Source organism: Globicephala melas, chromosome 4 (assembly GCF_963455315.2).
Source record: "Globicephala melas chromosome 4, mGloMel1.2, whole genome shotgun sequence".
NCBI lineage: Eukaryota > Metazoa > Chordata > Mammalia > Artiodactyla > Delphinidae > Globicephala > Globicephala melas.
Window position 1 is genome coordinate 116,483,424 of NC_083317.1, and position 20,725 is coordinate 116,504,148.

Below are 20,725 nucleotides of genomic sequence, written 5' to 3' on the forward strand. Positions count from 1 at the left end.
ACTATATTGTTTCTCTTTTCCCAGTGCTTTTCTCTTCCCTCTATTTGTATTCTCTACTGCCTTCCCATCTGTTTTCTCCCCTTTCCACTGCATCTATCCCAGGATCTGTCCCACATCCCTCTACTGGTGGGCTGTGGAGGGATGGGGGGACCTGAACGCCTCATGCGCCTGCAGAGCTCTTTCTGACCTGGCTCATTGTCCCCTCAAAGGAGTCATGAAAGCACCCATGTCCACCTGAAGTCATCAGTCAAGCCAGGCAGTTAGGTGGTCTGAGCACTTACCACTAAAGGACCAGTACAGCTCTTGTGCCAAAACGTAAGGAGCGGACATGCACTATCTTGAAGGCTGGGTCCACCATCATCAAGGTAGTATCATAGCCAGGAGATGGGGAAGGACCTAACTAATCCTTCCTGGTGCTAACCTGGGGGAATTGGGTCAGGGTGGATCCATCGGATGCTGCTGGTTGTGTGGGAAGGGTGACCTCACAAACCAGGACCCCAGACATCTCATCTGGTGTCATGTGAGAGCACTTGCTGGAACTCCACCTTTAGATTCACGAAAATATACCTGTGAGGGTTGACTCAAAGAGAGTATTGCTGCAGTTAGCTCAGATCCAGTGCTGGGTTGGTGCATGTGGCTGGTGTGGAGATGATAGTAACTCAGGCCAGATTGAGTCTCATTCCCCAGAAGATGGTGTCAGCTTTATACAGATCAAAGAATATTTACAAGGTGTGTCTAGAAAACTGTCTTTCTTACTGCTTATTGTCTGATTCCAGTGAGGCTGATGCAACTTGGAAGTCCAGCTTAGTAAAGATTCAGATATGGAGGATTGGTCCAGAAGGTTCAGTGTCCTGAGTGCACTGAGAATAGGTGACAGTCCCCAGTGGTGACTCTGATGGGCTCCCACGCTCCTGATAAAAGTAGAGCTCTCTGTGTTGTTTTGTTTTGTTTCCCTTTGATGAAAAGTACCAAGGATGGGGCAGGGGACCCTTGCCACAAGTTTAAACCACTGTGGTTGATGAGGGTGTTTGCCTCAGCCTTGGAAGGTGAATACAGGGAATAAACCTGCTTGGCCTGGTCATGCCCCCAACCTCACTCTTGATACAGGAGTAACTCCTCCCCAAACTCCTTTTGATAAGCGCTCTATTTGTTGGGGATTGTAGGAGCAAAAGAGAGTCTGAGGGGAGATGAAAACAAATGAGGAGGCAGAGAAGAAGTCTGTTTGGCCTGAAGGCAGTGTTAGTGCAGAGCAGAAAGCTGGGCAATGTAATATTTTCCCTTAAAAAAAGAATTTTAAGGGACTTCCCTGGTGGCGTAGTGGATGAGACTCCACACTCCCAATGCAGGGTGCCCAGGTTTGATCCCTAGTTGGGGATCTAGATCCCACATGCATGCCACAACTAAGAGTTCACATGCCACAACTAAGGAGCCTGTGAGCCACAACTAAGGAGCCCACCTGCCACAACTAAGGAGCCCAGGTGCTGCAACTAAGGAGCCCACCTGCCACAACTAAGACCCCATGCAACCAAATAAATAAATATATTTTTTAAAAGAATTTTAATTAGAAAATACAGTAATATGTGCTTTCTGGGAAGCATCCGAACAACATGGGAATGTATAAAGTAAACATGAAAGTCTCCATCCATCCTCCAGCCCCACTCCTCTCTCCTCTAATGAATCCCATCCAACTCCCCAGAAGGCATCATTATTACTATTTGTAGTCTCCTAGAACTTTTCCATGTATCTCAATATATGTATGTGAGATATGTATGTGTGCATGCCCTTTTCATCCTAAAAGGAATTTTACTGCATTTATGTTCCCAAATATATATCTCTTAGACATAACCATCAAATCTTTCTATGCTAGGGAGAAGGAACTACCTTGTCCTTTTTAATGGCTGCCTAGTATTCCACTGCATCCATGTATAATAAGTTATTTAACCAGTCCTCTCTTGATTTACATTCAAGTTGTTTCCATTTTTCACCATGATAACAGTGGTGCAATATATCCTTTTATGTGTAATACTTAATCATTTATGGAAGTATTTCTACAGGACACTTTCACTGAAGTGAAATTGCTTATTCAAAGGACATATACATACTAAGTTAACTTCCTGAAAGGTTGTAGCAAATTGTACCCATCTATACAGTATGAGAGGCTACTTTTGAGTGAATTACATATCTACAGCTAGGAGGGGCCAAGGCTCAGAGGGAGTTGTAGTGAAGGAGTGAAGAAGAGGACCTGACAAAGTCTCTAAGGGTCAGCTTCTGTGCTACTGTGTTATAAATCACCCTTCCCTGAGAAGAAACTGCCAGTAGTACCCCTGCCCCCAAGAACAGTTCGGTACAATTCAGTTGCTGGCCCTTGTAGAACAAGGTCTGCCCTGTACTTTCCAAGTTTACCTTGCAATGGGTATGGGGCAGGTATTTTCTCTCTTTGATTCCTCCGGGATATAAACTACCCTCTCCCTCTCCCTGTCTCTCCCCCAACCCCACCTCTGCATAAGGTACTGGGGTACAGTGGAAGCAGGGGCTAAGGCTCTGCTGACCTCCCTTTACTGGCAAGCTTGCCATTTTGCATAGAGGAGCACGTGAGCCCTAGGAAAGCACAGGCACTGAGCAGGGCACCGTTCTTGTGCATTCCTTAGCACTGGGTTTAGGAGACCAGTTGCATCACATCATCTCCTCAGTTCTGCTTTGATGAGAGAGCCCACAAGAACAGCAAAGGGAGACATGAGCTGGACCTTCAGCTTACACGAGTCACAGAGTTGACTGAAACCTGAGGGTTCAGCTGCCCAGCCTAGCTTGTCCAATGCTGCATGCCCAGGCCTTGCCCTCCAGTTGAGGACCCTGAATCCGTGACCCATTCAGGTGGGCAAGAACCTTGTTTCCTCTATTCACTTTTATATCTTTAGCACAGTGCCCGGCATACAGTAAGGGCTCAATAAATAGGTGTTTAATGGATGCATAGAAGCCAGGGAGAGGTGGATATAGTTATACCATTCTTTCCTCCGTAAGCTGGGACTTCTATGCTGAAAAGAAACACTGAGATTCAGTTAGGTGGTTGGGCTGATGGCCCAGTTAGTGGTTACTAATGGTTATTCATTCAACCAACATTTATTGAGCTGGAGGTATGGTGGTAACTTTCCTAGTTTTAGCACTGAAAGTTCTGTTTCCTGAGAAATCCCTCAGGCCTGGGCAAATCAGGACAGTTGGTCACCCTATACAGTCAAGAGCAAATACAGATACAGTCCTGCTCTTTGTGAGGCAAACCGTTTAGTTGGTGTGATGGGCATTATCACCCAGGCTAACTGGGGAAAGTGCTATGAAGGAGAGGAACTTGGAGAGAGAGGTTCTATGGAAGTCTGACATAGACCTTGACCTCCCTAAGAAAATGTCTGAGCTGAGATCTGAAGGATGGGAAGGAAGAATGCAGTGCTCCAGGTAGAGGAAAGAGCTTGTGCAAAGGCCTTGTGGCTGGAGCTTATGGGGAAGTTATGAAATGGGAAGATATGCTAGAGCAAAGGGAGAGAAGAGAGGTACAAGACAAACATGGAGAGGTAGGCAGGGCTCCATAAGAAGACCTGGGCTATTTTACCCTAAAAACAAGGAGAGAGCATTGAATGGTTTGACCTGATCAGCTTTGGATTTTTTAAGACCACTTTGGCTTCAGTGTAGGAGAACAAGAATGGATTCTGGAAGTCCAGATAGGAGTCCAGGGCAGAGATGGTGGGAGACTGCATTGTAGGAGTCATGGAGAGAAGTAAATGGGTTGGAGACAAATATAAGAAAGAAATTGATAGGATGTGGTGGTAGATTGCATGTGATAAGGAATGAGGGGCAGGGTGGATGGAAGGACTCTTGTCTTTGGAGATAATCAAAGCAGGGGTGAGGTTCTGGGCTCACAGAGACTCCCAGCCACTGCTGAAGCAGCACTGTCCATAGTGCTCTTTAGAGAGATATGGGCAGCTATAGGAAATCCCAGGTCTTCCCAGGAGCTTACAGACATATTTGCAGCAGGGCCTAGTGATCACAGAGTCCAAGCGAGAGCCCAGTTGATGGAAGCAAAATGATGCTGTAGCAAGGCAACCCTGTTGATGAGTATGCTTGTTTTCTTTGCATGCCAGACTGATGTAACCATATTTGGCTTTCCTGGGTACGTTCCAGGAACCCAGAAAATGATGACTCAAGGACAAAATGCCTAAGTTAGGCCACTTTCACACATTTTGCCAGTCTGGGCTGGCAAAGAGGCAGAGGCTGTTAGAGAAAAAACTGACCTGGGAGGTGCCGGCCTGTACCCCCTTCTGCCAACTCTGTCTTGTTTTTATTCACGGAGCCATTACAGTATTATATTAGCCTTCTATTTGTGTATTTGCCTCCCCACTAGAATCTAAGTTCTATGAAGGCAGGGACCTTGTGTGTTTTGTTCACCCTTTGTTTCTTCAGCACATAGAACAGTGCTTGGTATAGTTAAAAAAAAGAGACAATAGGCCCAAAATGGAGTCCCTTGTGCTAAGCCCCACATCAGCACACCAAGACTTAATACCTAAACTAATGGCAATGTCAACCTCTCTCCTAGTCTTAAAATAGTCAGTCTGGAACTTCCTGGTCAGCAGTAGTAAGGTAATCTATCTGATAAAACCCTGCCATCCCCCAAAGAAAGATGAGGTAATGGCTCTTTCCTTGTCCCTGACCCCTTCTACCTATAAAAGTCTCCCATATTATTCAGCTCTTCGGAGCTCCTTTCTGTTTCCCACATGGGATGCTGCCTGACTCACGAATCGTTGAATAAAGCAAGTTATATCTTGAAATTTACTCAGTTGAATTTTGTTTTTTAACAACATATAGTAAGTGCTCAATAAACAGTTTTTGAATAAACACAGAAAAGCCAGAGTTCAAATGCCAGGGAGAGAATCAAGACAAGCACTAAGCTTAGAGAGGAGCTAGATATGCAACAGAAAGGGAGAGAGAGGACTTTAAATCAATTCGGGTGGGATACGGAGAAAGGCTAAAGGTGTCTGAGTGATTTCCTTATGGCATAGGACGTGAATATATGGACAGCGTTGATGAGTTAACCCCATTTAGAGGGCCCAAGGAGACACAGTCATTGAGGGAAAGCAAGGAGTTAATCCAGAAGATTAAAGATGAATCAGCCAGACTTGGATCTAGTTCAAATGTTTGAAACACTAAGGTACTTTTACGCAAGGTTGCTCCTAATAGATGGAGTGAAAGCCCTTTAAATCTATGAGACTTTCCACACGAAAGGGGTGGTGGTCAGAAAAAGGAGCCAGGTAAAGGTGGCTACATGGTCTAAGACACTGTTTTGTGAAAGGGTAAGAAAGAAATTTAGTTTTCAGGAAAGTAAGTGGATTTGCAAAAGGCATTTGAGGGGATAGGGAGGAAGTGGCTGGAGATGAGACTGGCAAGGTAAATTACACCTACAGTGAGAGGCATTTTGTGGGTCCAAATGGACAGTTTGCTTCTTATATTTTTCCATGGGGAGGAAGTAGGTAGGAAGATCATAGAAGTTCTTTTTTATCAAACAAATCACATAATCAGTTCTTGTTTATTTTTGAAGACAAATCTGGTGGAGATGTGTAGAAGAGTCACTGGAAATAAGTAACACTAAGGGTGTGGAAGGACTACAATAGGGTTAGGAGACTCCGCAACAAGAGAAACAAGAGGCAATAAAGACCTGGACTGGAACAGCAGTAATTAGGGAAGAGGGGAAAGGCCAAATATGACAGATATTTCTGAGGAATAATCTACAAAATGTCATCGCTAATTGGGCTCAGTGGTGGACAGAGGAGGAATGAGTTTTGTTTCTGGCTTTGGAGATGGTGAGAAGAGTAACATCACTGTGTTAGAACAAGGATACTGAAAGGGACAAGTTTAGGAAGAAGATAAAAGACATGTAAATTGGAAGTGTGGGGGACGTCCAATTATCAAATGATTTTATTTGATAATTGGAGATATGCATCTTTTTGGAAAGGTTGTGATTTGGGAGTCATGAATATGGGAGTTGAAGCAGTTAGTAAATAAAGCCTCCCGGTGAGGGTGCAGAGAGAGAGGAGGACAAAGGATAAGACCTCAGAGGACCCCAACATTCAAGGAAATGCAAAACCCCTCTGTAGTAAATCACATTCGCATCCTACAAAGTAGGAGCAATCATATTCACATTTATGTTTTTGTTAGCATACAGCCAGAGAATAACTATCACAAAACATTGTTGCATTGCATTTCAGTTAAAGGCTATCAAAATACCTAATATCTTACCCATGAAAAAATGTATTTGTGGTGGGAAAAAAGGAGAGGGAGAATAGGTCAGTATGTATAAAGATGCCTGGGGGAATAGTTAGAAAAAGGTTTGGGAGTTTCCTGATGGCCTAGTGGTTAGGATTCTGGGCTTTCACTACTGTGGCCAGGGTTCAATCCCTGGTCGGGGAACTAAGATCTCACAAGCTGTGCAGCGCAGCCAAAAAAAAAAAGTTTCAACCCAGAGAATTCTATGACATTGAGTGGCTTTCTATTTCTAGCTGTGCGTGCTAAGCTTCCAGTATTGCCTTGGGGAAATATCATTCCCACTGCTTCACTAGGAACTGGATTTAGAAAGATTCCTCTTTCCTATTTTACTTCCTCATATGACAAGATAAATTAGCCACAGCTACAAAATCAACCTAAAGATTTCCATCATTTTAGCTATAAATGGGGACAAGAATGGACCTCCTTATAAATTATGTTCTGTTTTCTTACAGTGCCTTTAAAGAGAAACGACGGCTTCAGCAGTTAGGAATAGCAAGAGTCCTAGCGAAAAAGAGCATTTCTAACCTGACTACCCAAGGAGGCCTGACAGCGTGTGAAAATCCTCCGGAAATTTTGCTTTGAAAAGTCATGACAATCCCAGTTTGGGTGAAGACCTGGTCAAATAGAACTTCTAGTTCTAATGCTAACATTTCTAATAACAGTTCTAATGTTGGAATTTCTAATAACAGTTCTGACGCTACATGACTATCAACAGGTTATTTAATGTTTAACACCATGTTTCCTTGGACTCCATCACGCAAAGTGAAAATTTAGGGCATTTGTTTTTGCATAAAGAGTCTGAGGAAGAATTCATAAGAAACTAAGAATAGTAGTAGTTGCCAACAGGGTAGGGCAACTGGGAAGGTGGGAAACGAGGACATGAGCAAGAATGTTTACTTTCTCTTATTTTTGCTTTCCTGGGATTTTTAAAAATACCTTTTGTTTCTTAAACCATATGAATGTAGTACATAGTAAAAAATTAACTTAAAAAAATTCTATATAGGGCAAGTCCCTAGGAGAGTTATAAATACCATCTAAGTCTAATACTGGTCTCAGACATCTTTTGAATTTCTGCTAAAACACTGCTTACTATTAATTTTTAAAAATTGAGGTAGAGGGTTTCCCTGGTGGCACAGTGGTTAAGAATCCGCCTGTCAATGCAGGGGTCACGGGTTCGAGCCCTGGTCCGGGAAGATCCCACATGCTGCGGAGCAATTAAGCCCATGCGCCATGGCCGCTGCGCCTGTGCTCTAGAGCCCATGAGCCACAACTACTGAGCCCGTGTGCTGCAACTACTGAAGCCTGTGTGCCTAGAGCCTGTGCTCCCACAACAAGAGAAGCCACCGCAACAAGAAGCCTGCATGCCACAACTACAGAAAGACTATGCACAGAAACAAAGACCCAATGCAGCCAAAACTAAAAATAAATTTAAAAAATAAATAAATTTATAAAAAAAAATTGAGGTAGAGTTTTCATACAGTAAATTGCAAAGATCTTAAATCGACGGCTTTAACTAATATATACATCTGTGTAACTAACAGCAATCAAGATGTGAACACTTCTATTACCCCAGAAAGTTCCTTCAGGCTCCTATCTAAGGCTATCTTCATCCATATAGACACCTGCTATTCTGATTTCTTTTTTTTTAAATAAATTTATTTATTTTATTTATTTATTTTTGGCTGCCTTGGGTCTTCGTTGCTGCGCCCTTTCTCTAGTTGCGGCGAGCAGGGGCTACTCTTCGTTGTGGTGCACGGGCTTCTCATCGCAGTGCCTTCTCTTGTTGTGGAGCACAGGCTCTAGGCGCGTGGTCTTCAGTAGTTGTGGCACGTGAGCTCAGTAGTTGTGGCTCACAGTCTCTAGAGCACAGGCTCAGTACTTGCGGTGCACGGGCTTAGTTGCTCTGCAGCATGTGGGATCTTCCTGGACCAGGGCTCGAACCCATGTCCCCTGTATTGGCAGGCGGATTCATAACCACTGCACCACCAGGAATTCCTGCTATTCTGATTTCTACCTCCATGCATAACATTTCCCAATTAAAGGAATCATATAGTTGTTTACTTTTATGTCTGTGTTATTTTGCTCAACTTAATCTTTTGAGTCTCATTTACATTGTTGTATGTATTAGTAGTATATTGTTTTCCTTTTTCTCTATGTAGTAATATCCCTTTTTTCATTCCTGATATTTGTATCTTTTGCCCTCTCTATTTTGTTTTTGTCATGAATAGTCAGTCTTGTAATGATTTTGTCAATTTTACTAGTTTTCTACAATGAATCTTTTGTTTATTCTTTATGTTGTATATTTGCTTTCTAATTTGTTAATTTCTTGACAGTTTCTACTTCTCTGATTAAATACTTTATCTGTCATCTAATGTTTTGGACATATTATTCATAGTTATTTTAGAGTACAGGTCTAATAACTCCAATATCTGTACTTCCTCCATACGAGTCTTCCGTAGATCTTTTTTTACTATTGAGTAGTATTCCATTGTGTAGGCACACCATAATTTATTCAAATGTGTGTACCTTTGGGTTGCTTCAGTTTTGTGATATTGTGAATAAAGCTGCTTTAAACATTACTGTAAAGGTCTTTTTCTGGTCATATGCTTTCCTTTCTTTTGGGCAAGCACCTAGGTGTGGAATTGTTAGGTAATAGAGTAAATGTACATTTAACATTATAAGAAACTACCTAACAGTTCTCCAAAGTGGTATTACTGTTTTACACTTCCACTAACAATATACAAGTATTCTGGCTGCGTCACAGATCCACCAAAATTTGGTGTTATTAGTACTTTTGATTTTTAGTTATTCTAGTGGGTTTGAAATGACATTTCGTGGTTTTAATTTGCATTTCCTTAATAACTAATAATACTGAATGTTTTTTGTGTGCTTATTGGCCATTTGTACATTTTCTTTTATGAAGTGTCAACTCAAGTTTTTTGTCCGTTTAAAAAATTGTGGTGCTTTCCTGGTGGTACAGTGGCTAAGAATCCGCCTGCCAATGCAGGGGACACCGGTTCGAGCCCTGGTCCAGGAAGATCCCACAGGCCGCGGAGCAACTAAGCCCGCGTGCCACAACTACTGAAGCCCATGCGCCTAGAGCCCGTGCTCTGCAACAAGAGAAGCCACCGCAATGAGAAGCCCGTGCAACAAAACCAAGAGTGGCCCCCGCTCACCCCAACTAGAGAAAGCCGTGCGCAGCAAGGAAGACCCAACGCAGCCAAAAATAAATAAATAAATTTTTAAAAATTGTGTTGTTTATCTTTTAATTATTGGTTTATCAGAGATTCCAATATACTCATGATACAAGTTGGTTTATTTTTGGCTGCACTTGGGCTCAGTAGTTGGATTCTAGAGTGCAGGCTTCAGTAGTTGTGGCGCACGGGCTTAGTTGCTCCGCAGCATGTGGGATCTTCCTGGACCAGGGATCAAACCAGTGTCCCCTGTATTGGCAGGCAGATTCTTAACCACTGCACCACTGGGGAAGTCCCGCAAGTTCTTTGCCAGATACATGTATTGCAAATATATTTTCCCAATCTGTGGCTCTTTTTCATTTTATTAATGGTGTCTTTTGATAATGAAAGTTTTTAACTCTAATGAAGTACAATTTATCATTTTTTTCTTTTATGGTTCATGCTTTCTGCTTCCTCTCTAAGAAATCTCTGCCTACCCCAAATTCATGAAGATATTCTTGTTTTCTTCTAGAAGTTTCACAGTTTTAGCTCTTATGTTAGGTCTATAATCCATCCTTAATTATTTTTGTGTGTGTGATGTGAGGTGCGAGTCAATTCTTTTCCATAAGTTTATCAAATTGTTCTAGTGCAAGTTGTTGAAAGTTCTTTCCCCTCATTGAATACCTTGGTACTTTTGTCAAAAATCAATTTACAATATATGTATGGATCTATTTCCGGACTCTCTATTCCATTCCATTGGCCTATTTATTTTTCCTTATATTAAAACCACACTGTCTTAATTACTATAGCTTTACTGTGGGCCTTGAAATCAGGTAGTATGAATAACTTTGTCCTTTTTCCTACTTTGTTTTGGCTATTCTCAGTCCTTTGAACTTCCAAGTAGATTTTGAAAATAAACCTGTCGGTCTCTATAAAAAAGCCTGTTGGGATTCTGATTGGTCACAACTGACATCTTAATAATAGTGAATATTACAGCCCATGATATATTTCTCTATCCATAGTATATGTCCCCATTTAAGTCTTCCATGATTTCTCTCATCAATGATTTTTAGTTTTTAGTGTAGAGGTCTTACAAATCACTTATTGTTTTCTTAAATATTGCATATTTTTGATGCTATTTGCTAGGAAGATTTTTAAGATAGATTCTGTTACAATAGTCAGAAGCACCTAAAATCTAAATCTCATTTAAAAAAATAACTTTAGGTTTGTAGTTTGATATTATGGGGTTGGGGCACATAGAAGGTTAATACAAAAGAAAATACAAAGATGATACCAAAGAGATGTTGTAAGGCAGCATGTACATAGGTATTAGTTCATAGTAGAGACAGCAAGAGGGGACAGTGAGTGGAACAGGGCACAGCAAAGGTTCTGGGGTACTGGTAACATTCTATTCCTTTTTTTTTTTTTTTTTTTTTTTTTGCGGTACGCGGGCCTGTCACTGTTGTGGCCTCTCCCATTGCGGAGCACAGGCTCCGGACACGCAGGCTCAGCGGCCATGGCTCTCGGGCCCAGCCGCTCCGCGGCATGTGGGATCTTCCCTGACCCGGGCACGAACCCGTGTCCCCTGCATCGGCAGGCGGACTCTCAGCCACTGCGCCACCAGGGAAACCCACATTCTATTTCTTGATCTGGGTTAACAGATGTGTTCAATTTGAGAAAATTCAACAAGAAGTACTTTTTAAGAATCTGTATCCTTTTCTGTATGCATTTTATCATCCAGTTGAAAAAGTTAACTAAAATAATGAAAAAAAATTCAGAAGCTAATTCATGCATTTGACGGCAGCCTCAGACTCATGAGAGGGCAATTCATGTGAGTGATGTGTGTCACCATGCTTCCTTCCCCTTTACAGCGTGCTGAATTGAACTGAGATTCCTTTCAAGAGAGGATACTATTTTATGTATCATTGAAAACACAACCAAGGAGGTGCCTGGTGCAAAGATGCTGGGGCAGGAGTTTCTATGAAGAAGAAAGAAATATGGGGAAATATGAGAGGAAAAAAAGGAGGTGGAGGATGATAAGGAGAAAATGTGAGAGGACAATTGATATGAAGCCTTGTTCCTTGCCAGAATCAACTGAAAAATTACAGAGTATTTATCCTTTCTTCACTTTAGCCCTAGTAAGATAGCATGAAGTGACATTAAGAGCTCATTTTCTTATAATATTATACAGTTGTAAAGCATTATTATTAGCATAGACAGGATACCATGGGACATTTATTCTAAACCTGAATCTTATTTAAATCAAAGTTAAGTGTCACCTTCTCTTTGCTCCAGGTCATTTTGTTCCTTCCTCGGGTATTACCACTCATCACACTGTATTCAGATTACTTGACTGTCTCCTTTACTTTACTATCACCTCCTAGAAGGCAAGGACAGTGTTTTACTCATCTCTAAGTTGCCAAGGCATAGCATATGCTTGAGCTTTGAGTCATTGCTCTATAAATATTTGTTATATTAAATGAATGGATTTTAGCATGATCATGCTCATGGAATTCCCAATGACCTGTGTACACAAAATCTGCTCCTATAAAATATAAATGTTTCAGTTAACAAATCATTTGTTAATGCTAATTTATTGTTTAAGTTGATCATCAAAATCAATTTCTTAATATGAATTTATTAATTCATCTGAGCATCATAGCAGCCCTGCATGACACAGAAGGACAGTCATCATTAAAATACCCATTTTACAAATGAAGAGGTTACATTTATAACATATATGAATAACTTGTTGGAGGCCCTACAGGTAGTGAGAATCAGAGCCAGATCTGGAACCTAGACTTTTGACTTTTCACTCAGGTAATTACCTCTAAACAACTACATAACATTTGGTAACAGAAAGTCACTCTGTACCTCATCGTAGGAAGTTTTAACTCCCAGGCTGGTTCCCCCAGCTATAACTTGACTTTTTGACCACCTTCCTTGACCACCCCATTCTGTTAATCCTTATTTCCTACCTTCAACCCTGCCCCGCCCCCACCTTCACTCCCACTTCAGTCCCTGAGATCACAGGGAAGAAATGCTATTTTATATTGGCATAATATTACACCTATTTGTAAATTCATTTCGGCATTCCTTATTCCCTATATATAATGGACATTTTCTCAATAATGTATGTATAAAACCTTCTTCAGAAAATGCCATTTTTGCTGATCTGCAACATAGTCTAAGTAAGAATTGGGCTCTCTCTGCAAATGCTGCTTCAAGACCTAACTAACAAGTTTAAAAACCTGCCTTTCTGTGCCCCAGTATGGGAAACAATTTCAGTTTCAGTCAGATGCAAGGGATGAGGTAGACACAGAGAGCACAGCTGAAAAACTCTTCCAGTTTTCGCTTCTGCCCAGGAGACATGGAGTATAGAGAGTTTGACGTATAGACAGACAGCTTTCTATCTATATCCCTAGATATAACAACTGTAGATGTGAAGTCTCTCTCCGTCTCTCTCTCTCTTTTCCCCCATGCTTTCCCCCACCAAGACAGTGAGATTTGAAGACTATCAATTAGCCATTCTGTAGTCTCTTATATTTGCACCACAACAGGTGAGAAGAGTGAGTTGGTAAAGGAACCAAATTCTCACACTGCCCCCAACACATAAAAATAAAGACAAGCGTAGTCGTCGTCTTCCTCGTCCTCATTGTCTTTATCCTAATTTATAATCACTCACAGAACTTGTTACCAACCTTCAGCTTTCAGCCTCCTGTGCAGAATGATGGGTTTTGGAGCAGGTGATCAAGGGCTCTGACCTTCTCCTTCCAGCTCTGTCACTGGCTTATGACATAGTCTTTGGAGCTTGGATTCTTCATCTGTACAAACGATGGCCCGCACCGTACAAATGATGTCATGGCTATTGAGCATATTAAATAAGATAAATCAAGTAAGATAACATATACAACAGCTCTGTACAAACTAATACCTCTATAAAAGTTACTTTCAACTGCTTGACCTGTCTCTCAGTTTCATTGTCTCTAATGGGAACAATAATGGTACCTACCTCATAAGGTTCTTGTGAACTCTAAATAAGTTCACTGTATGAACAGTTCCTGACATAGTGCTTAATAAATGTTAGCTATTGATATTATTAATGTAAGCTCCACGGGGGGGGGGGGGGGGCGTGTCGAATTTTAAACTTCTTTTCATCTTCCTCAGAGCATAGCATTCTACACCCGGCAGGCTACAACTGCCTGGCGAACGGAAGAATCTTCTCATCCCAGTCTGCGCCGCGGAAGGCATTTGAGTGTAGGACGGCGGTAAGTCGGCCCCGAAAGCTCGAGACGCTGAGACGCCGGAGTCTTTTTACGCTTGGACTCAGGGCCCGGAAGTGGCGAGGGCGGGGTTAGCGCTGCGGGGTGAAATCGGCTAGCCAGAGAAGATGCTGCTGGACCTGTCGGAGGAGCACAAGGAGCACCTGGCCTTCCTGCCGCAAGTGGACAGCGCGGGTCAGGGGGCCCGGCGGCGGAGGGTGGTGCTCTGCGGTCTGGGAGGGGATCGGTGGGAGCGCCCGGTGCTAAGGGTCTCCTGGCTTCCGTTGCAGTGGTCGCTGAGTTTGGGCGAATTGCGGTGGAGTTCCTGAGGCGTGGCTCTAACCCCAAGATCTACGAAGGCGCTGCGAGTAAGCAGGGGGGAGGCACAGCGCTGAAAACTGCGCGAAGTGCGTTCTCTGTCCCCCTGGAGGGGAAGGGGTTATTGGGACTCTAAAGGTCTTATTCCCATTGTGGCAGAATAAAAGCAGAAGGGCTCTTCAGTCAGGGTGCAAATCCTGCCCGTCCCCTAAGTATTGTGAGTTTTTAAAAGCCTGTATTAAGTCGATTTCCTGACGTGTTAATGGACATAATACCATCTGCCAGAATACTGTGATGCTTACCTGCATCCAAGTGTGTGGAATAGCTGGGTGAACCATAAATATACAAGTGTTTGGTTATTATTAGTTGTTCAGACATCTACTTTTGCTGAAGGATTTTTACCCCGATGGAGGAGGGACGGTATCTATTATTGTCCCTTCTGCCAGGCGTGAAGTAGCGGCGCACTCAAGAGAAGGACTGTGCGCCTGGTATTGTCTCCACGGGTCTGTTTTTGTAAAGGTTACATGGTGGGAAATACTGAAGGCATTTGGCTGGGAGTGGAGAATGAACCGGAGGCTATTACCAAGTAATTATTTTTTATAATAATTGCAGTGTTTGAAAACATGGAATAATAGATAACATTTACCCTTTAGAGTTTGAATAAAAGAATAAATACCACCTAATTTATTTGCTCATTTTTCCTCTTTTTTCAGGAAAACTCAGCGTGAGTAGTGACACTGTCCAACATGGTGTGGAAGGATTAATACACCTCCTCACTGAAAGTTCAAAGCTCATGGTAAGGGCTTTTGTGGACTGTTTTGTATTAGCAGGACCTTAAGGAGGTTCAGTATACTCTACATCAGTCCTGGCAGGATCTGCTCATTTCAGTAATGTTGTTACTGGTTTATAATGGATTTAGTGAAGCCATGCCTAAGCAATCTGACTATAATGTGATCCGCTGGCATGAACACCTCTTGTCAGTATAAATTAGAATTGCCTCTAATTCTGCATGTTTTTAAACCATATACTATAGTATGTATCCCAAGAGGAGGGAGAATGAAATGATATAATTTTTTGCATATTAGCAGTATATAGCTTATTGGAGAATTGAGAACATTTTTCCATTTTTTTTTAAGTGTTAGTTTCCCCTTCCTTAATACTAGCTGAGGGATCTTGTACCAGTATTTGTTTCTTCATGCTCATAATAGAGAAAAATATTTGAAAAATTACAAGTGGCTGCATGGGGCTTAATTTACATATTATCCATTCTACTCTGTCTCAGATTTACCTTTCTGTAAGAATCACGCGTGACCCTTGTTAAGCAGATTCCCGGTTCCTACCTCAAACCTATTGAATCAGGCTTTCCAGAGGAGCAACTTGAGAATTAATCTTTTCCCAAGGTGCTTCAAGTGATTCTTAAGATCAGGCGAATTTGGGAAACTACAGTAGGGGCTCAACATTTTGATAGTGAATCCTAATGCTGGAAGTGATAAAAGATGCAGTGTGGCTTACTTGAGTTGTTTTCACCCTAACAGTTAGATTATTTGAGTGGTTATGAGCAACTACATAAAAAATTTATTTCATAGATCCCTTTTGTCAGACTTTCTAAAATATTACACTTACAGGTGGTCCACAGCAAATGCCCTGTCCCATAAATCCATGTTCCATTAATTGATATGGGGAACTCATTTTTGCTGCCCTAAGCAATCCTTTCTGGCCCTATCCAGAGCTTTCCTGGCTGCTCTCCTCCTGAGAATAGATCTCTAGCTTCTTGCTCTTCTGTGTAGTCAAACTGAATCTTCTGACAGACCACCTGGTGTGATTGGTCAGCTAACCCAACCTGCCCGGCCCCAAGGACTATAATCTCCTCCACAAAGGCAATGAGCCTGTTTGTTTTGTTAAGCTCTGTCTTCGTAGCACAAGACCTATCCCACAGTAGGATCTCAGAAAATATTTGTTGAAGGGATAAAATACACAAGCCTATGCTATTATAAACAGAAACAAGTCTAATGACATTAACAAACCTGAAAAAGAAAGGGTGACATGCAGAAATTGGAAAAGAGCAAGGAAAGTAGAGTTAAAGTGACTGAGGTGAATACAACGAAAGGAAGAGGAGCAAAGAGAAAGACTGTGCTTTCTCTACCTTTTCTCTACCTTTCTATCCCCTCCTCACTTCAATCATCCAATAAGGAAGTAAAAGTAAGGCTGCTGTTGGCAGCTTCCTTATATCCTATTGAGGGTCAGTGCCAGTATTAGGATTGGTCCCCAGTAATGCTGAACCATTGGGCAGCAAAACTGTGTCTCCATGCCCTTCTCTCCCAGCTCCCTGTCCTGGTCAAATATATGATTTCTTTGTGTCCAGTCAGCATCTGAGTATCCCACTAGGACTTACCCAAACCAGGAGCCCTCATTCTCTCACTAAGCGTTTTTTTTTTAAAAAAGCCTTTTGACACCATTCCACCTATTTCTCCCATCCCACCTCCTACTCCCTGCCTCTGGCAACCACCAATCTGTTCTCAGTATCTATGACCTTGGTGGGTTTTTTGGTTTTGTTTTTTAAGATTTGACATGTAAGAGAGCTCATACAGTATTCCTTTGTCTGACTTAATTCACTTAGCATAATGCCCTTGAGTTCCATCCATGTTGTTGCAAACGGCAAGATTTTATTCTTTCATTTTTTCTTATGGTGGATAATATTCCATTGTGTATATATGCTACAATTTCTTTATCCATTCTTCCATTGATGGACAATGAGTTTGTTTCCTTATCTTAGCTATTGTAAATAGTGATGCAGTGAACATGGTGGCACATGTATCTGTTCAAGTTAGTGTTTTTGTTTTCTTGGATAAATACCCAGAAGTAGAATTGCTGGATCATGTGGCAGTTCGATTTTTAATTTTTTGAGGACCCTCCATACTGTTCTCCATGGTGGCTGCACCAATTTACATTCCCACCAGCAGTGCACGAGGGTTCCCTTTTCTCCACATCCTCGCCAACACTTACCTCTTGTCTTTCTGATAAGAGCCATTCCAACAGGTGTGAGGTGACATCTCATTGTGATTTTGACTTGCATTTCCCTGATGATTAATGATGTTGAGCATCTTTTCATGTACCTGTTGGCCATCTGTATGTGTTCTTTGGAAAATGTGTATTCAGATCTTCTGCCCATTTTTTAATCAAATTGTTTGGTTTTTTGGCTATTGAATTATATGAGTTCTTCATATTTTTTGGATATGAACCTTTTATCAGATATATAATTTGCAAATATTTTCTCTTATTCAGTAGGTTGCCTTTTTATTTTGTTGATGCTTTCCTTTGCCCTGCAGAAGCTTTTTATTTTTTAAATTTTTTATTATAAATTTATTTATTTATTTTTGGCTGCGTTGGGCCTTCATTGCTGCGTGCGGGCTTTCTCTAGTTGTGGTGAGTGGGGGCTACTCTTCATTGCGGTGTGCGGGCTTCTCATTGCGGTGGCTTCTCTTGTTGCGGAGCACGGGCTCTAGGCACGCAGGCTTCAGTAGTTGTGGCTTGTGGGCTCTAGAGGGCAGGCTCAGTAGTTGTGGCGCACGGGCTTGGTTGCTCTGCAGCATGTGGGGTCTTCCCGGACCAGGGATCGAACCTGTGTCCCCTGCATTGGCAGGCAGATTCTTATTCACTGTGCCACCAGGGAAGCCCCCAGAAGCTTTTTAATTTGAAATAGTCCCACTAGTTTATTTTTGTTTTTGTTGCTTATTTTTATGTATCAGAAACTCGGAATTTGGAATAGTGGGCAAGGGTTGCCTTTTACTAAGGAGTGTTATTTCTTTTATTAGACAGAAAGAATTAAGGGATTTCATATTCTTTTGCATGTATCCAGTATTTCAGCATTTCCTAGACAAAAATAAATTTTGATGTTCTGTTAAACTCGATTCACTTTTAGATTTCCGAACTGGATTTCCAAGACTCGGTTTTTGTTCTTGGATTCTCTGAGGAACTGAACAAATTGTTGCTTCAGCTTTATCTGGACAACAGAAAAGAGATCAGAACTATCTTGAGTGAACTGGCACCAGACCTTCCCAGTTACCACAGCCTTGAGTGGCGACTAGATGTACAGGTATGACTATTTTTTTTTAAACCTGACATAGAATATAAGATTTATTTTAGGTTTATGTCCTGAGGCTTCTTGTGTTCTTTACCATCTTAACCAAACTCTGGTTTGAAACTTTAGTTTTTTAATGTTCATTTTTAGACCATTTCCCAAATAGTTCATTTTCTTATATTTTTAATGTGTTCACATTGGCTTAATTTGTGAAGTTTATAAGAAATAGGTTATTTGCAAAAGCAGATGGCTATCCATATTTTTAAAGTGGTGCTTAGCTTTTTAAGACCTTTCTGTCTAAATAAAACACATATGTAAAAAAGTACACAGGTCAATATACAGCCCAATGGATTATGTGGTGAAAACACTCATGAAACCAACACTTACCCATGACCAGCACCTCAGAAGCATCCTCCTTGCCTCCTACCAATTACTTCCCCTATCCTTCTTTTCAAAGGTAACTAGCGTCCGGACTTCTGATGCACAGATTACTTTTTCCTGCTCTTTAACTTTCTATACATGGAATGATTCAATAAATATTCTTCTGTGTCTGCCGCCTTTTTGTGAGATTGAGTTGTTTTTAAAGCCACATAAATAACCAAAAGGGATATTTCAGACTATCACGTGAAGCCCTTTCTCAAGCAGTGACAGATAAGTTAGTTAATAGATGTTTGCTGAATGCCATCCACTCACTAATCAGCTGTAATCAGAGCCGTTCTGAATGCTTTGGGACACAAAAGAAGTGTAAGACACTTTCTCAGCTGGAAAAGATGTTATCTGGTTAGGGATATTAGTGTTCTCAAAATAACTAGTAATTAAAGGTAGTTGTGAAATAAGGTTCTGGAGGGGAAAAAAAGAATAGAATTGTATAAATGAAGGTACAGCTGAGTATTTCAAAAAAGCTATATAGCTCAGGTAGTTCAGTGTACACTGGCATGATCCAGAAAAGCTTCAAGAAAAGGAGGTGAAATTTCAGAAAAATGAATGGATAGAGAAAACCAGCGTAATATTCTTGACAGAGGAGACAGCATAAGTTGTAAAGGCCCACGTGGATATGGGAATGAACAAATGAATATGTGGGATAGCTCCCTAGTTCCCAAACCTGATTGCACACTGGAATAACCCAGGGAACTTTAAAAATTCTGATGTCTGCGTTCTACCCTAGAGGTTCTGATTTATTGGTGTGGAGTTTGGCCTGGGTATCAGGATTTTTTAAAGCTCCCCTGTCACCCAGGTAATTCTAATGTGCAATAAAGTTTGTAAACTGCTGTAATAGTGGATTCTTCCTCATTTGAATGGCCCAGATAGGTTATAGAAATTCCATTAGAGTTTAGCAGTTATATCCCAGTGTGTTGAGTGCTTGAATATATATTAACACAGGAGAAAGTATAAATAGATTATAGGCTCCTTGACGGTAAGTGCTGTGTCTTGTTCACTACTGTGTCTCCGACACAATGCCTGACACATAATAGGCATTCAGTACTGAATATAAATACGGAGAGGTGGTCAGCAGCTTCTTAACCGTGTTATTTATTAAATATTTCTTGTACACCTATCATGTGCCAAGTGGTGTGGCTACAGCAAAGAACTTGACACAGTTTATGCTCTTGGAGACCTTAGAAGCAGCAGCTCCTGTGGGGCTCACGGGGAGGAAGAGATCACTGTGGTTATGCCTTTATGTTTATGTCCTCTCATAATAACCAGGTGGAGGAGATTTGGGGATGGTCATGTTCATAAACTTCAGCACTAGTTTATCTTGTATCCCTCCCTTATGTGGAGATAGCTTCTGACTTTTGGGTTCCAGTAGCCCTTAGAGGTTCTTTTTTCAGCTTTATTGATTTGCTTTGAGTTTTTCCATTATTAAGACATTTTTAGAAGTTAGAAACTTAGGCAATTGAAATTTCTAAAATTAGACTCAAGAGAGTTCATTTGCCCAGTAAAATGAGTTTGAATTGCTGTGTTACTGCAAGGACTAATACAGTTTAATGTTGAGGGTATATTGAATGAATATTGCCATGTGGTGAGGTGTATTTAAGGGCTGAAAAAGCTACTCAGAGAACTAATGGATTTACTGAGCTCAAGGAAGGAAGGAAGAGAAGTCTTGTCAGATGAAGACCAGATAAATTGCTAGGAAACTAGTAACAGGATATAGAACCTTTCATTTTTGAGTAGCTGACTTATCTCATGGAGACTGGTAGCAAATGGATAGTTACCAGCTAATTATTGTGCAGTTGCTGATGGGAAATAAATGAATCATCATAGGTTAGTTTCTAATAGAAGCATTTCCCATACTTCATAAGTTGCCAGCACTTGTTAAATAGCATCAGTGAATTGAATGCATCTGAGACCAGTGCAGGAGCATGTTACCTTTAGGGCTGATCCTTTTAAAGTTGCTGCTGTTATTTTTACAGGGAGAAGGACAGAATTTCATCCCCATTAAAAAAATCAGTCCATATCAAGAACTTTGTGGAAAGAAAAACTTTGTGGGCTACTGTTCTTTATCCTGTAGTACTGTCATTCAGTACCTTTGAATCACCTCCCCAAATTACAACCCCCTCCGAGCCCCGTAAGGGTAACTATTATCCTGAATT

At 41.3% G+C, this 20,725-nt stretch overlaps 2 protein-coding genes across 3 annotated transcripts in view; both read left to right on the forward strand.

Moving 5' to 3' along the window:
* The window catches only part of ANKUB1 (ankyrin repeat and ubiquitin domain containing 1), a 41,381-nt gene extending 34,305 nt beyond the window's left edge, over nt 1-7,076 (forward strand). The window contains exon 6 of the mRNA XM_030873513.2: nt 6,756-7,076. Within this exon, the coding sequence (XP_030729373.2) occupies nt 6,756-6,885 (130 nt within the window). The 3' untranslated portion in view covers nt 6,886-7,076. The remainder of the gene's footprint in view (nt 1-6,755) is intronic.
* A 6,687-nt stretch (nt 7,077-13,763) lies between these two features.
* Nucleotides 13,764-20,725, forward strand: part of WWTR1 (WW domain containing transcription regulator 1) — a 203,636-nt gene continuing 196,674 nt past the window's right edge. Inside the window, exons 1-4 of one of the 2 annotated variants that reach the window (XM_060298500.2) lie at nt 13,764-13,933; nt 14,029-14,106; nt 14,770-14,852; nt 17,976-18,149. In XM_060298500.2, the coding sequence (XP_060154483.1) occupies nt 13,867-13,933; nt 14,029-14,106; nt 14,770-14,852; nt 17,976-18,149 (402 nt within the window). In that variant the 5' untranslated portion in view covers nt 13,764-13,866. The remainder of the gene's footprint in view (nt 13,934-14,028; nt 14,107-14,769; nt 14,853-17,975; nt 18,150-20,725) is intronic. The other variant, XM_030873256.2, reaches the window with a different exon arrangement.